At 40.9% G+C, this 16,629-nt stretch overlaps 1 protein-coding gene across 4 annotated transcripts in view; it reads left to right on the top strand.

Annotated features, from left to right (window-relative positions):
- Positions 1–16,629, top strand: part of MTUS1 (microtubule associated scaffold protein 1) — a 105,953-nt gene that overhangs the window by 83,178 nt on the left and 6,146 nt on the right. For all 4 annotated transcript variants that reach the window (XM_007459899.1, XM_007459900.1, XM_007459901.1 and 1 more), the window contains 4 exons: positions 12,642–12,856; positions 14,337–14,442; positions 15,866–15,939; positions 16,094–16,189. In XM_007459899.1, coding sequence (XP_007459961.1) covers positions 12,642–12,856; positions 14,337–14,442; positions 15,866–15,939; positions 16,094–16,189 — 491 coding nt within the window. The remainder of the gene's footprint in view (positions 1–12,641; positions 12,857–14,336; positions 14,443–15,865; positions 15,940–16,093; positions 16,190–16,629) is intronic.

Consider the following 16,629-nt stretch of genomic DNA (forward strand, 5'->3'; position numbering starts at 1 on the left):
TTCCTGCTCCCTATGAAAAAATATATATATGCTTTCCGTTTTCATGGGTAATTGATAAATATTTATGGGCATTTTAGGTTTTAAAGTTTCTTTTCTCTCCTTTTTTTGCACCACGTGGCTTGTGGGATCTTAGTTCCCCCACCAGGAATCGAACCTGGGCCCCTGGCTGTGAAAGCATGGGGTCCTAACCACTGGACCGCCAGGGAATTCCCTAAAGTTTCTTTTTATTTAAGAACAATGTGTGAAAATTAACGAAAATTGTGGAGTGAGGGGTAAATAGCCCATAGCTCCATATTTTGGCATATTCCTTTGTTTATATGAATATATACCACTTTGCACTCTTTTATTATTATTATTATTAAGGTATAATTTACATGCAGCGGGATGCTTATTGTTCCATCAGTTTGACAAACACACACACTCATGTAACCTACACCTTTAGGTTACGTTTCCAGTAGACCCTCTTCCCCTAGAAGCAAACACTGACCTTATTTTTATCACTCGAGGTTAGTTTTGTCCATTCTGCAATAGAGTTTCATGTAAATGGAAACACACAATAAATTCTCTTTGTGTCTGTCTTCTTTCAAACATAATGTTTTTGAGATCCTTCCATGTTATCGTAGATACTCTGATGTTTAAACTTATGTCGAGCACTTTCCCATTTTGCCTCTTGGTCTTCATACGCTCGTGTTTAATGATCGTGGTAATGCCTTTTGAGTGGATGTAGCATAATTTCACTTACCCCTTCAATAACGTCATCGTGAGGCTTTCATCGTCGGCTGTTTTTCTTACCCATTCCCATGGTTTCAACTACAACCTATAGGGTGACGACTCACAGATTTATTTTTCTAGTCCCCTCCTTCCCCAAGCTGTAAATACTTTTTTCCCAGTGAAGCGCTGCCTCTAGATGAGCCAGTCCAGTGTAATCAGACCTTCCTGACTCCCCAGCCCCTTGCTTCCGGAATACTCTGCAGTGTCTCCTCATTCAGGCCTATTCCTCAAAGTCTGTTCATCACCTTCTGCACTGGATTATTATTCACTTAGCACCCAGGCTGCCAACTAAGGTCATAACCCTCTTCCTCCATCCTCCACATGATACCAGTCTGTGTTCTAAATGTCGCCCAGATCCATCTCTCTTCAGCGTTCTGGCTGCTTCTGTCCTAGTTTAAGTCCTGTAATTTCTCACCTGCAGTATATCCAAGTGGTCACCTTGCCTCCAGGCCTGCTTCTCTCTTCTCCAAGTGCTACCAGGATTATACTTGTAATAAATCTCAGGTGTGTCCTCTACTGGACATCTTTAACGAACATCAGCGACTCCATTTTGGCTTTGGGAAGAAGTCCAGGCATGCTAAAGTCACCGTGTATGATGTGTCTGTAATCTCCCGGTGTAGCTTCATGGTGCTCACGTAGCTCGTTCTCTCTGCGCACCTCCTTTTCCTTCCCAAGGTCCCGGGCAAAGGCTCATTCATGCCTCATTTGTGCCTCCTCTCCTTCTTCTTTTCATTACTTACTTTTTTTTTTTTTTTTTTTTTTTTTTTTTTTTTTTTTTTTTTTTTTTTTGCGATACGTGGGCCTCTCACTGTTGTGGCCATTACTTACTTTTAAAGTCTTAACTAAGATACCTTGTCTTCAATTCAGTTTCATTCAAATCCTTCAGACAAGTGAACTGCACCTTCTACTGTATGCTTCAAGTACCTTGCTCTCATAGGTATTTGTTTATAGACCTCTTTTCACAGTGCAGAGCTGAGAGCACTTCAAGGACAAGGCCAGTATGTCCTTCATCTCTGTAGCTCTACCAGCTAGTACCTTGGGCCTGGCAGTTAGTACTTCTGATGCTTAGTACTTCAGAGAATGAATGAATGATTTTACTGCTGAGGATGGTAGCTAGGGAAAGTTGGTTTTATCCTTATAATATGGTTTCTGTACACAGATATTTTCCTATAAACTGTTAAAACTAAGTAATAAAGTAAGATGAGCTATAATTCTCTTGAAGACATTTTAAATTATGCCTGACAATCCCAGTTAATCAGGTCACTCTGAAAATGTCAGCCCTCAAAATAAATTACAGTTCAATTTAATGTTCTACATAATCCACAGCAAACATTTTACCTCTGAGATATGGAATAAATGTGTCATTCTGATTCTTTCTTATGGTCATGTTGGTGTAATGGAGCGCCATAATTATTATCTTTTAGGGTTCCTACTGTATTTTTTTATTGCTCTTAATCATTGGAATCACATTTTTTCATCTAAATTAATGAAGAAAAACGTAGTTTGTATTTCACAATTATTTTCCAGCCATCAGAATTAATAGCCAACTCCCATCTTTTTATACATTTGTCCTGATTGTTCCTATGTCATGATACAAATGAGATTTTAACCCTTTATTCACTAAAAATTCCTGGAATTCCCATAATAATGGTTCAGAAGACTAGTCAGTTTTGCCCTCTGTATGTAAAGATGATGGGTATGACAGCAACATTTATTGAGTGCCCACTTTTTCCTAACATCATTGTTCATCTCTAAGTCTACTGGTTTGCGTTGTATAGGAAAGGAAGGGAGGGAGGGACGGAGGGAAGAGTTGAGGCTTAAACGTTATGTAACTTTCTTAAGGTCAGTAGCCTAGAAAAGCAAAGCACCTGGATAAAAACCTAGGAGGGCTAGACCACCAAACTCCCATTAATTACAAAAAAAGAAACCATGGTGAAACTGTTGGAAAGATGGGGAAATCATTTGATATAAACAACTGGTTTGCATTGATAACTACTTTTGGGATCTTTTTATTCAAGTCAAGAGTTCAAGAAGTATTATTAGATTAAAATATCTTGTTATTATATACTAGGAAAAAGTGACTTGGCTCTGCCTAAAGCAGTGTACCCATTGTCTAATCAACACTTAACTGTGTCTGTGAACTAACCTCCCTTCACACCTTTATGGAATGTGTTAATTCTTTCACTGGTTTTGTGTACAGTTATGGTTCAACAAGGTTGTATATTTAGAGTAATTTTAAAACTCTTTACAGTTAAGCCACTTTTGAGTTGCAGAATTCCAGAAGTGACTTTTGAAGTGGGCTTTAATGAAAAATCTATTAATATGTAATGAAAACCAACTGTATGCCAAAACAATTCCTTATCTCACTGAGTTGATTGAAGAGGGAGTTGATTCCGTCTTAAACTTGGCTTGTTCTTTTTCTATCCTTGTCTGTCTGTCCTAAATTTAGACTTTGGCTGGCTGTCTCTATAAGTGAAAGGTTAGGTTCTTTCACCTGTACAGATGCACAATATTACTAAGCGTGTCTGTTCTTTTTGCTCCGGACGCACAGGCTCAGCGGCCATGGCTCATGGGTGCAGCCAGTCCGTGGCATGTGGGATCTTCCCGGACCGGGGCACGAACCCGTGTCCCATGCATCGGCAGGCGGACTGTCAACCACTGCGCCACCAGGGAAGCCCAAGCGTGTCTATTCCGAAAGCCTATTGAGTCTTCTTCCTTGCCCTGGTCTTTTCCCTCACTTGTCCTTGTCCAGTTTTGATATGTTCAGTTTTTCCTGATTTAATGTAATTTGTCGGTGGTTCTCAAACTTCACTATGTAATAAAATAGGCCAGATTAAAACTGCAGATTCCCGGTTCTGACTCGGGTGGCTTGGGATGGAGGAGTCCACTTGTGATGATCATCCAGGTGACTCTGATGCAGGTGCTCCCTGGGCCACACTTTGACAGCACACTAGCTGTCCAGAATGTTGTTCACTTAATGTAAAAAATATATGTATGTAAGACTTAAGTGAGCAGAGTAAGAGAGTAATACCAAATAGCTCTAACTGAACTGAGTCCATTCTTGTACGTAGGCTTCCAAATCATATTCATACCAGTAACTTTGGGGTTTTTTTTGTTGTTTGTTTTGTTTTAATTCCAGGTGGTTTTTAAAAATTAATTAATTAATTTGGTCGCATCACGTCTTAGTTGCGGCTCTAGGGCTTCTTAGTTGTGGCTCACTGGCTCCTTAGTTGCAGCTCGCCGGCTCCTTAGTTGTGGCATGCAAACTCTTGCGGCATGCGTGTGGGATCTAGTTCCTGGATGGATCAAACCGGGGCCCCCTACATTGGGAGCGCGGAGTCTTAACCACTGCACCACCAGGGAAGTCTCTGCCTACCGGTAACTTTGACCTGCCCTTTTGAACCTTGCCCCCTAAACATGAATCATCAGGGAGGAGACACAGAATAGTATCAGACTCACCTGTTCATTAATATTAAATTTATTCTTTTGATTGAAATGTGATTTCCTTAAAGTGTTAACTTACTTTCCTCAGGCCTGAAGCTTAGAACATTTATGCCGGTTATTCAGCCAGGCTTTTGACTCAGATCCACTTTCCAGCCTAAGTGTTTTGATTGGTCCATGGAACGTTTGCTGTTGTGACTATGAGAGCATCTGTTTTGCAGCATGTTATTGGCCAGTGACTAAGCTGAAAAACAGCAAAGGCTTTGCAGACTTTTATTGGCAGGGAGAACCCGGGGCTCTGTGGAGGCCCAGCTGGCACCTCTGTACTAAGATCTGTGACTGGGCCAGACCGTCATCCCGCATGTGAATAAGATTTCATCAGGACTAATCAGTGTAGGGAGAAAAAAGATCGTTTTTTTTTACCTGCCTTACTTTGCAGTCTCTCTAGCTTGCACAAGATAATTAAGCCCTGTTATTCTAAGGTGTCCATTGTGTGAATGCGTGAACTTCTCTCCTAATGCATCTCAAGTTGAGAAAACAGCCACTTGGATCAGGTTGTTCCGTGTTCTGTGCTGTAGAACCTGCACTGAGAAGGGCTGAGCGGATTGAGTTCTAGACCCGGTTCTGCCACGTCCGTTCCCTCTATAGTCTAGTAAAGTGAGATTTAAGATAATACCTATGTTATTAACTCAAGACATGACTATATTCTATTACATGGAATAATAAATATGAGAGCACTTTGTAAAGTATGAGCTGAGTTTTAAAGGGAAGGTGGTATTATTTATGGGAGAATGGATTTGACGTTGCAGGAGGTTTGTGAAAGTAAATTCCCAGTAAGATGTGATTAGTGGAAGGCTTTTGAAATCAGTTCTTGTCAATTCATATGATGCCCAAGAGCAATCTGAAAGCTATTTGTAGCTAATTTCGAAATTCAGAAAGAGACCTTTGTCTCCCTCACATGTCTGCCAAATTTCTTGGTCTTGTGAAAAAGCAGTATCTTTGGGGAGCAAAACCTGGGGCTTTTATGAGTGGATGATCATTCCACAGACAGTCTGTGAAGACTCACTCTACAAAATAGAGCACTCTTTCACTTTATCCTCACCAAACTGTAAGGTTAGCAGAGCAGGTGATATTTAGTCCTACCTGGCGTATCAGGAAACTGATCTGCAGAGTTGGAAATGCTTGTTGTTGATAGTCTAGGTCCCTGCCCTTCTGTTGTTCTTTGGGCACCAGCCTCTCCACAAAGTAGCATTTTACTTTTTAAAAAGGGCTTCTTGGTTACTTTGTTCAGGTATGTTATCTCCAATTTGAAGCAGATTAGACCCCAGTTTAAGAGAGTAACCAACATGGTCACTTGCCCTGGAAGTGTGTCACGAGCAGATTTCCCTTCAGAGAATAATACTATGAAATCATCGTGCTACTATGATAGAAGGTTATGTCGCCATTTATGGTTCTGGGGCTGGGGTACAGGAGAAGTAACGTAAGATAGATATTTGTTTCCCCTTCCTTTTATACTCAGGTGGCAGAGTATTATACATGCTGTTCTGCACCTTGTTTTCTGCTTAGCATTTCTTAAAGATCAGTACACAGAGAACTTCCTCGATATGTTTTTAAACAGCTGTAAAATTATTTTTTGGAAACTATTCCATTATATAGATATACCATAACTAATTTAACCAGTTTCTTCACGGTGGGCATTCGGTTGTTTGCAATGTTTTGCTCTTACAAAAAATGCTCTAGTGAATAGCTTCGTATGTCCCTCATTTTATATGTGTGGGAGTATGTCCCACACATATATTCTTAATAGTGGAATTTCTGGGTCCGAGGAGTATGCAGAGAAAATGTCAGACAAACCCAAATTGAGGGACATTCTGTAAAATGCCTGACTTCAAAATTGTCAAGATGATGAAAAGCAAGGAAAGACACATTCACAGATTAGAGAAGATGAGGGAAATGTGATGAGTAAGTGCAGGTCGCTATCTTGGGTTGGAGCCTAGAACGGAAAGAAAGGACAAAGCTTGGAGTTTAGTTAATAATAATGTGCCAGTAAAATTATTTCTTAGTTTTGACAAATGTCCTGTCATAATATATGATATCAGCATTAGGGGAAACTGGGAGAGAGGTATCCGGGAACTATTCTATCCTTACGAGTTTTATGAAAATCTAAAATTATTCTAAAAAAGTTTATCCTTAAAAAAGGGGCGGGGGACGTTAGTGGAAAAACTGGTGAAATTGGAATAAAGTCTGTAGTAGAGTTAATAGTATCGCTTCAACGTTAAAACCTTCGTATTGACAAATGTCCTGGCTTTACATAAGATGGTAACATCTGGGGAACCTAGGTGAAGGGTATACGGGAGCTCTTGGTACTGTCTCTTTGTACCTTTTCTATCAATCGAATAAAATTACTCCACAGTTATGAGTTGTTTTTTTTTTAAAAAAGCATGTCTGCCCTGAGAAGTGTGTGCTGTTAAAGAAAGGAGTGGAGGGGTGCCCAGAAATAAAAGCGGGTGAGGTGGCCGGAGAGAGAGACTGAGAGAGACCCAGAGGAGGCAGGAGAGGCTGGACCAGACACCTACCTCATTGCCCTCCTGGATGGTGCGGAGAAGGGAACCGTGCTCAAGGAAGGGCTGGCACTCACAGCAGGCCTGCTGGAAGCGTCTAGGGAGAGTGTGGGTGTACAGCTGGGGGAATGAAGTCATCTTGATTTCCTGTTTGTCTCTTCTTTCTGTCACGAACTCTTGTATGGCATCGTGAAACTTTGTATGAGCTTCTGAGTGACCTTACCTCCCTAGTTTTCTTTTTCTTTTTTCTCTTCCATATTTTATGTCCAATTTAGATAAAATTACCTATAAGTTGGAGAAATTCTATTGCATATAATGCCAAGAACAGTAGTATTAGAAAGTGAAGCTTTGTGGTGGATGTGTACCCTTTCCTCGTGTGTGTGTGTGTGTGTGTGTGTTTACCTTCTTTGAATACTAGACAAGCAGTGCATCTTTGTAACTGTCACATTGTGTCACGGACACCCCTCCCCCGCAAGCATGTCTTTGAGGACTCTTCAGACACATTTGAATAGGTGGACTTTGGCAAAGCTAGCAATAATAACAGTAACATTCGTTGCATACTTAACTCTGGTCACGTACCGGCCAAGCGCTTCACATATATTTTATTTAATCCTGCAGGGAAGGCACTAACATTAGCGCCACTTTAAAAATAAGGAAGTTCAGGCTTAGAAAGCTTAAGTCATTTGCTCAAATCACATAGCAGGTAAGTGGTGTGGCTGAGATTTGAACCTAAGTGTTTAGCTCTATTCTGTTAAGACATTTATTTATGTTCCTGAGAATTAAAGTATTTCTAGTTGTCTCATGACGAAAACTGCTACTCAGATATAAAAATTAAGAAAGCCGTGTATCATTTCAAAAGAATACTAACAATTTAGGACCATGGTTGTGTAATGTTTTTCATTGTAAACAGTACATTTATCAGTCACCAAAGGGAAATTGGTCTCCATGAGATGGAAATAATGAAACTCTGACCTCTTCCTCTTAGGAAATGCCACCAGGACCAATGAGGTAATGGCTGTAGTTCGCTCCTGGGGAAAACTACTAAAGGACCCAGGACGAAGCCAGTTCTCTTCTCAAGGTTATATTTGATTCAGGCATTGGGCCTTCTGTAGATGTCATCCAAATAATCGAAAAGGAAAAATTTCAAGCATTTCACCACTTCTGAAATATTTTTTCCTTGCTTAGTTATCCATGTTTTAAACTGTCAGGGGAGTGTCTCTCTGTTTTTCCTGTTCTGTCCTTGGCCTCGAATTCTTCTAAGGCCTGGTTCATCTCAGGTTGAAATGTCAACTTCCAGCTTTTAGGGCTGATTTTTTTTTTTTTTTTTTTTGCGGTATGCGGGCCTCTCACTGTTGTGGCCTCTTCCGCTGCGGAGCACAGGCTCCGGACGCTCAGGCTCAGCGGCCATGGCTCACGGGCCCAGCCGCTCCGCGGCATGTGGGATCTTCCCGAACCAGGGCACGAACCCGTGTCCCCTGCATCGGCAGGCGGACTCTCAACCACTGCACCACCAGGGAAGCCCAGGGCTGATCTTGTAAATGAGTTGGTTTCTTTCTTTTGCTTCTTAATTCTGAAAACTCTGTTTCTCATTTTAATTAATAGATTGCTGGAGAGGGCTTCTGCATTTTCCCAATATGGGCACAAAAATGATAATCCATCAGTTTTTCTGCAGGCAGTGGTCTCTGTTTTTTTTCTTTTTTTTTTTTCTTTTTTTGCTGTACATGGGCCTCTCACTGTTGTGGCCTCTCCCATTGCGGAGCACAGGCTCTGGACGCACAGGCTCAGCGGCCATTGCTTACGGGCCCAGCTGCTCCGCAGCATGTGGGATCTTCCCGGACCGGGGCACGAACCCGTGTCCCCTGCATCGGCAGGCAGACTCTCAACCACTGCGCCACCAGGGAAGCCCGTAAGTTTTTTGTTTCTGTTTTGTTTTGTTTTTTCTTTGTTGTCATTTATCACAGATATACTTTTAAAAATTGTCTAATAGAATGATTAAAACAGTAAGGACAAAAGGACTACTTTGTAGTCTGTGGATTTTGCATCCTTGCACTAACTTCATGAAAACAGTATCGCCTAACACTGTGCGAAAACTCCTTGCTTAGTCCCAATTCTGAAAGATTCATGTTTGATTTTGGCTGTCTTGGGTGTCTGATTAATTGAGAGTGAGTGGAATTCTGGAGAATAAGCAAGGAAGAGACAAAACTGAGAACAGGAGTAAGAGCCCAGCTGCATAGAAATCGCTCCTAAATTGAAATAAGTACAAGGAAAAGTCCAGGACTGAAGCCCCAGGCTGGTGTCCCCGACTCTCCCGATGAGTGTGTTTAGCCATCAGGGGTCCTGAGAACCCTTGATACAGCGTTGACATGTGTGTCCTTTAGAAAAGTATTTCACGAGTCTTTATGCCAGATAAGTGCTTCCCCAGGAGCCCAGGCCCGTTAACTCAAAGTAGAGCCATTTGTGTGAGGGATCACTTCAGCCCAGCTGTTCCTGCACAGCTGCAGACTGATGTCACCACCTGGGGCCGGGCCTGCCTTGGGACTGTTGTCCTAACAGCAGTAACCACCGCTTCCCCGTCCGACCCATTTTTTTTCCCTGTACCCTTCCTTCCCTCCTGTCCTCCCTTTACCTCTCTGCACAGTGGCCAACAAAATCAAACACTAGTTAAGCTTCTTAAAAAAAAAAAAAAAAAAAAAAAAAAAAAAAAGAAGGAACCCCCCTGTCCGGCCGCCAGTGTGAGAGGACTTCCATCTATCCTTTTTGATTTTAGAGTTATACAGTTACACATTCAGACTGACAGTCTTTGATTACAAGCAGATGTGTTGAAATCCGGCAGGTGTAGCATACTGCTAACTTCTACACAGAAGCTCTTCTAAGTTTTTGGTTCACTTAGACATTTTATCTCAGATATGAGCATTCAGATGAGCTAGAATTTTTTGTTGGTTTTGTTTTTTATTTTGCTGTTATCTGAAATCCTGAGGGAATTAAGTCAGAAGGCTGTGTGAAATCAAGATTTCTCTGACTAGAAAAGCTATTTTGATGCCTTTATTGACTGCTCGCAAATAGTTTTCTACTGCCTTCTTTCATATAGAGCTGTAACATGGAATTCACACAAGGAGGCTTGTGGCCCTATCATTTTATTTGTATTATTTTGGAAAGTCAGTGGAAGCGAATACGTTTACTTCTTTGGCTAACGTTTGCCTTCGAGAATCACTTTTTCCTCCTTTGATAAATAAGTAGTGACATGAGGAGCGTATTCTGTACCAATCGGCACGGCCATCATCTTTTAATAAATTCTTTTAAGGAAAAAAATCACTTCCCAAACAGGGTCCCAAAGGCCTGAGTTGTTGGTGCTGTCGATGATCTCTATAATCTGGCCTACATCTGCCTTGTTGAGCCTTCTCTCCAACTTTTCTGCCTTGGGAATGTTCTAGTTCCCAAGGTGCACTGTGCAGGCTCCCCATTGCTCAACGTGGAATACAGTTTTTACCCTCGATATCAGGGTAGTAGTTCTTGCTTTGTTTTTGCCTTTACTGTTAGTCCAGTAAACATTTGTGGGTTTATTTGAATGTTAAGTGTTCTCTTTAGCAGACACTATGCTTGTCATTATTTCACTATGACTTATTTTACTTCTGAAGGAATACTGATACGGGACAAGTATGGGCTGGTATTTCTACTGCCATGTGGCATATTCCCAAGAACACAAGTCTACATCATTGCCCGAAACTCATCCCGGGAGCCAGCCAGGTTCCCGCTACTTAGGTCAGAATAAGCATTGATCGAAACTATCCTCTCCTCCTCCCTCAAACAACCTTTTTCCTTCCACTGCTCCACAAATACATATTCCTTACCAAGAGGCAGAAGGATTACTTTACAATAAACAGACTTACCGGTGCCCATTTCGCGTGAATCCATGGGCACTCTGGGGTGTCGAGAACATGCATCCTCCTTACAGAGTAGCCTTTCCCCCATATCTAACATCAGTACAGGAAGGCTGCAAAGTCAGTCTTCCCAAGAACTGATAGAGCTCTTTCAGGATTTTTTAAAAATTTTTATTGGCATATAGTTGATTTACAATGTTGTGTTAGTTTCCGGTGTACAGCAAAGTGAATCAGTTATATATATATACATATATCCACTCTTTTTTAGATTCTTTTCCCATGTAGGCTATTCCAGAGTATTGAGTAGAGTCCCCTGTGCTATACAGCAGGTTCTTACTAGTTACCTATTTTATATATAATAGTGTGTATATGTCAGTCCCAATCTCCCAATTTATCCCTCCCCCACCATCCCCTGATAACCATAGATTTGTTTTCTACGTCTGTGACTCTACTTCTATTTTGTAAGTTCATTTGTACCCATTTTTTTTACATTCCACATATAAGCGATATCATATGATATTTATCTTTCTGTGTCTGACTTACTTCATTCAGTATGACAATCTCTAGGTCCATCCATGTTGCTGCAGATGGCATTATGCCATCCTTTTTTATTGCTGAGTAATATTCCATTGTATATATGTACCACATCTTCTTTATCCATTCATCTGTCGATGGACACTTAGGTTGCTTCCATGTCTTGGCTATTGTAAATAGTGCTGCAGTGAACATTGGGGTGCATGTATCTTTTTGAATGGTGGTTTTCTCCAGGTATATGCCCAGGAGTGGGATTACTGGGTCATATCGTAGTTCTATATTTAGGTTTTTTCTCAGTTTATTTATTTATTTTATTTTTGGCTGCCTTGAGTCTTTGTTGCTGCGCACGGGCTTTCTTTAGTTGCTGTGAGTGGGTGCTACTCTTTGTTGCGCTGCACGTACTTCTCATTGCAGTGGCTTCTCTTGTTGCAGAGCCTGGGCTCTAGGCACATGGGCTTCAGTAGTTGCAGCACACAGGCTCAGTAGTTGTGGTGCACAGGCTTAGTTGCTCCAAGGCATGCGGGATCTTCCCGGACCAGGGCTCAAACCCGTGTCCCCTGCATTGGCAGGCAGATTCTTAACCACTGCGCCACCAGGGAAGTCCCCTTCCGCCCATTTTTTGATTGGGTTATTTGGGTACTTTTGATATTGAGCTGCATGAGCTGTTTGTATATTTTAGAGATTAATCCCTTGTCGGTTGCTTCATTTGCATATATATTCTCCCATTTCTTTCAGGATTTATTATAGTCTGTGTGGGTATGTGTTTATGTGCAAGTTCTGCAAGGTATTGTTAGTACTTCTGTTTTTGGTAGTGGTAGCGAAGAGTTAGGATGCTCTGATTTTATGTTTATCAAATTGCCTTTTAAAAATGTTAACCTTGCAATGTATTTACATTGTATTGTCGCTTCTCAATGTATTTTTCCTAAAGTTTTTATGTTCTGGTGATTTGTGTTCAATATATTCTAGTATTTTGTTTTTATTACTGTATTTTTGAAGTAACCAGTTTAAATTGGCTCCACCTGCATACAAGCTTAAAGTCTATTTATTGCTTCTCTCTGGTCTTACCTGCTCCTTCTACATCTCGGCTGCCTCCTCTAGTGGCTGGCCCGCCTTAGAGATGCCTTGGCCAATCAGAGCCTCCTCTCATTACAGCCCCTGCACTGATTGGTCACCATGTGAAAGGGTGCTCTTCACTTGGGAACCTGGCTCTGCTCAAGGACTTCTCTTACTGCTTGATAGACAGTTGGCTTTTTGCTGCCAGAGACCATTTCCTCTCCTTCCCTTTTATCGTTCATTTGTACACTATTATGTTTGAAAATCTGGTCCTGAGAGAATCGCGTACACTGAGAGCCCTGTGTTTATGCTTCCAGAGTCATCACGTCTGTGAATGTTATGAATTTAGGACATTTAGCAGGTTAAGTGTCATTTTCCCTTTTCTTTTTCCATCTCTTTTCAGTCACTGCTTCAACCACCTGTGAGAAGTTAGAAAAAGCCAGGAATGAGTTGCAAATAGCTTATGAAGGATTTGTCCAGAAGCTAAACCAGCAGCACCAGACTGATCTAACAGAGCTGGAGAATCGGCTTAAAGAATTTTACACCGGGGAGTGTGAAAAGCTTCAGAATATCTACATCGAAGAAGCAGAGAAGTACAAAACTCAGTTACAGGAGCAGGTCTGTGCTTTTAGAACCTGAGCATGTGCTTGGCCTTGGCTATTAATTTGAATTCTAACTGTTGTCTGATGATGACCTTGCTTTGATGACCTTCTCTTTGTTGGACATCCCTTGATGAACTTCTTTAAATTTTAAATAAATGAAAAGTTTTTTAAATTAAATTTTTTATGATCAAAGCAATGTACATATGTTGAGCGAAAGATCAGAAGAAAAAAAGATAAAACTTAAAACAACGCTTTAAAAAATTATTTTAATTGAAATATAGCCGTACAAGATTATATGTTACAGGTGTACAGTATAGTGATTCACAATTTTTAAAGATCATAACTCTATTTATAGTTATTATAAAATATCGGCTGTGCTCCCCATGTTGTACAGTATCCTTCTAGTTTGTTTTATACCTAATAGTTTGTACCTCTTACTCCTCTACCCCTATCTTTCCCCTCCCCCTTCCCTCTCCACACTGGTAACCACTAGTTGGTTCTCTATATCTGTGAGTCTGCTTCTTTTTTGTTATGTTCACTAGTTTGTTGTATTTTTTAGATTCCACGTATAAGTGATATCATACAGTGTTTGTCTTTCTCTGTCTTATTTCACTTAGCATAATGGCTCTCCATTTTGCTGCAAATGGAAAATGTCATTCTTTTTTATGGTTGAGTAGTGGTCCATACACACACACACACACACACACACACACACACACACACACACAAATACCAATATATGTGTGTGTGTATGTGTATATATATATATATAGTGTATCACATTTTCTTTATCCATTCATCTGTTGATGGACATTTAGGTTGTTCCCATATGTTGACAATTATAAATAATGCTATGAACATTGGGGTGCATGTATCTTTTCAAATTAGCGTTTTTGTTTCTTTTTGGGTGTATTTTAAAAAATGAAATAAAACATCCCTTTATCCTACTCCCTAGAAATAATCCCTTTGCAAACATTCTGGTGCTGCTAAAACATCGGCCTGCATTTCTTCTTCTTTTTTAAAATGGCTCTTGTTTAATAACTCGTATTTTTCCCTTAATGGTATATCCTAAACCTCTCTTTAATTTCCTTGTTCCCATTTAAAATCAGTTTTTCATTTAGCTGATATTTACACAGTGCCAACTATATGCCAGGCATGTGCTAGGGGCCGAGAATATAGAGGTGTAGGTGTAGAGCAATATGGCAGGTGTAGAGCTTATATGGTCCTGTCACCATGGAAGCTATCCTCGTTGCATATGGTGGACTCAGCCCTTTCCATCCATGAACCCTGGAGAGCTACGTGTTGTGTTCCTGAGGCACGGTGGACTGGAGCATAGGGACTGGCAAACCCCAGTTGGGTTGTTCTTTACATGTGTCTGGTAGGCCTTAGACTTGAATGCAAGCTCATGTGTCAGATTTCCTAATGCTGCTGCTTATTATTCACCTTAGGACTTTTTATTGGTAAACTATTGTTTTGTTTTGGTTTTTTTCTTATAGTTTGACAACTTAAGTGCTGCCCATGAAACCTCAAAGTTGGAAATTGAAGCAAGCCACTCAGAGAAAATAGACTTGCTAAAGAAGGCCTATGAAACCTCCCTTTCAGGCAAGAATGCTTTTTTCTATTGAAATAGAATAAGAGCTAGTGGAACAGCGTGATATGTTTTAAAACGGAAATGATTCATAACTTCCCCCCCCTAGAGAATACCCTGTGGTATTCCGTTTGGAGTGTTTTTTGGTTTCTTTTTGCATTGTTCATTGTGAGGAGATCCCCTTTCCCCTAAGGATGCAAATAATAGTTTGTTATAAATGCCAGCCTTTTAGGAAATATAGTTTTGGGTTTTTTTTAATTTATTTTTTGGCTTTGTTGGGTCTTCATTGCTGCTGGGCTTTCTCTAGTTGCGGCGAGCAGGGGCTACTCTTTGTTGCAGTGTGCGGGCTTTTCACTGCGGTGGCCTCTCTTGTTGCGGAGCACGGGCTCTAGGTGCATGGGCTCAGCAGTTGTGGCACGCAGGCCCAGTAGTTGTGGCTCACAGGCTGTAGGGCACAGGCTCAGTAGTTGTGGCGCACGGGCTCAGTTGCTCTGTAGCATGTGGGATCTTCCCGGACCAGGGCTTGAACCCGTGTCCCCTGCATTGGCAGGCAGATTCTTAACCATTGCGCCATCAGGGAAGTCCCCCTTTTAGGAAATAGAATGAACTTTTAAGGAACTTTAAGGCCCTTTTGGTAATAGTTGTGCTTGACCACTCCAGATCCTGGGAAGTTGAAAGTGTCAGTTTATATCCTGACCATGGTGAAGGATTCATGCCAGGCACTTCTGCATACCTGTGAAATGTAGATGGCATTTGCTGAATAAAAAGATGTGTTTTATTATTTCATCATGATTGGAAGGGTTGAAATAAAAGGAAAAGAATAAGAAGCCATTTTTTACAGAAGATAAGTGCCCATGTAGCTGAAGTTGTTACACCGAACCCATTGCATCTACAGAGAAACATATGGACACGTGGTGAGAACTCACCCTGTGAACTTTGTCAAGGGCCTTCTCATCAGAAAAACAGACTTGTTGTGCGAGGTCAGAGATGAGAACATGTAAAAGTGACTGGCCCAGGGTAGATGTTGGGTAAACATTGTTTTTCTACCTTCCTGCTGGAGATGGGTTTAATTTGAGATTTCTGTTTGGTTCGTGAAGGGCAACTGGAACAGAGCACAGGGCCTCCTGACCAGGAGTCTGAAGGCCAGTGTTTGACCGCCCCCATCCCCATTGCCCCCAGGCGTGCTCTTTGTTCCCTGAGGTCTTTTGGCCTCTCTGGGCCTCTATGTTCTCATTCATAAAATGGGAATTATCTGCCCTACTCACCTCATGGGCTAATTTGAGAACAAGTTGTTTAATTTCTACAAAAGTGCCATACAAACATAAAGTAATGTAGGCGCAGCGCCTCATAATCAACTGTTGCATCCATGTGCTATAATGACTGTAGAATACAGTGATCTCGTAGGATGTTATTGACTCAAAAAAATATCACTTTCAGAGATCAAGAAAAGCCATGAAATGGAAAAGAAATCACTTGAGGATTTGCTTTATGAGAAGCAGGAATCACTAGAGGTAGGTAAATCTCAATCACCACCACCCCTCCTGCCCACCTTCCCGTCATCATTCTTGACGCTTGTATGGTTTGGGTACGTTTCTGTGCACATTTGCAATGTTTCTGGTGCCCACTTGTTTACTTACGTTCCACATTTCACTGTTTGTGTTTTAGAAACAAATCAATGGTTTGAAGAGTGAAAATGACACTTTAAATGAAAAGTTGAAATCAGAAGAACAAAAAAGAATATCAAGAGAGAAAGCAAATTTAGTAAGTTGCGTATATGGTCCCCCATCACTAATGAATTTTTCTTCTGCTCAGCTGTCTTTTAGAGTCAGTTAAGTGTTCAGCAGCTAGAGAAATAGTATGGGTTTGGAATCTTTTTCATATCTTGCAGTATGATTTTTAAACTGTATAAAGTGGCTGCTTTGGTTACTGGTGTCTTTAATTCTAAAAACTGACATAACAGCTGAAATCCAATATATTGCAAGTGATCTAAGCTAATACCTATAGGAAGACAGGAAAACTATCAATTAGGGTCAGGGTTTTATGTAAAGACTTCATTTTTTAATTAACTTGCTATATTGAGATATAATTTACATACCACGATATTCACCCTTCTAAAATATACAGTTCAGCGGTTCACAAGTTATACCTTGGTCACCAGGATCTAATTACAGAACACTTTTATCACCCCCCCCCCCCCCAAC

The sequence above is a fragment of the Lipotes vexillifer genome, unplaced genomic scaffold, assembly GCF_000442215.2.
Source record: "Lipotes vexillifer unplaced genomic scaffold, Lipotes_vexillifer_v1.1 scaffold614, whole genome shotgun sequence".
NCBI classification, from domain to species: domain Eukaryota; kingdom Metazoa; phylum Chordata; class Mammalia; order Artiodactyla; family Lipotidae; genus Lipotes; species Lipotes vexillifer.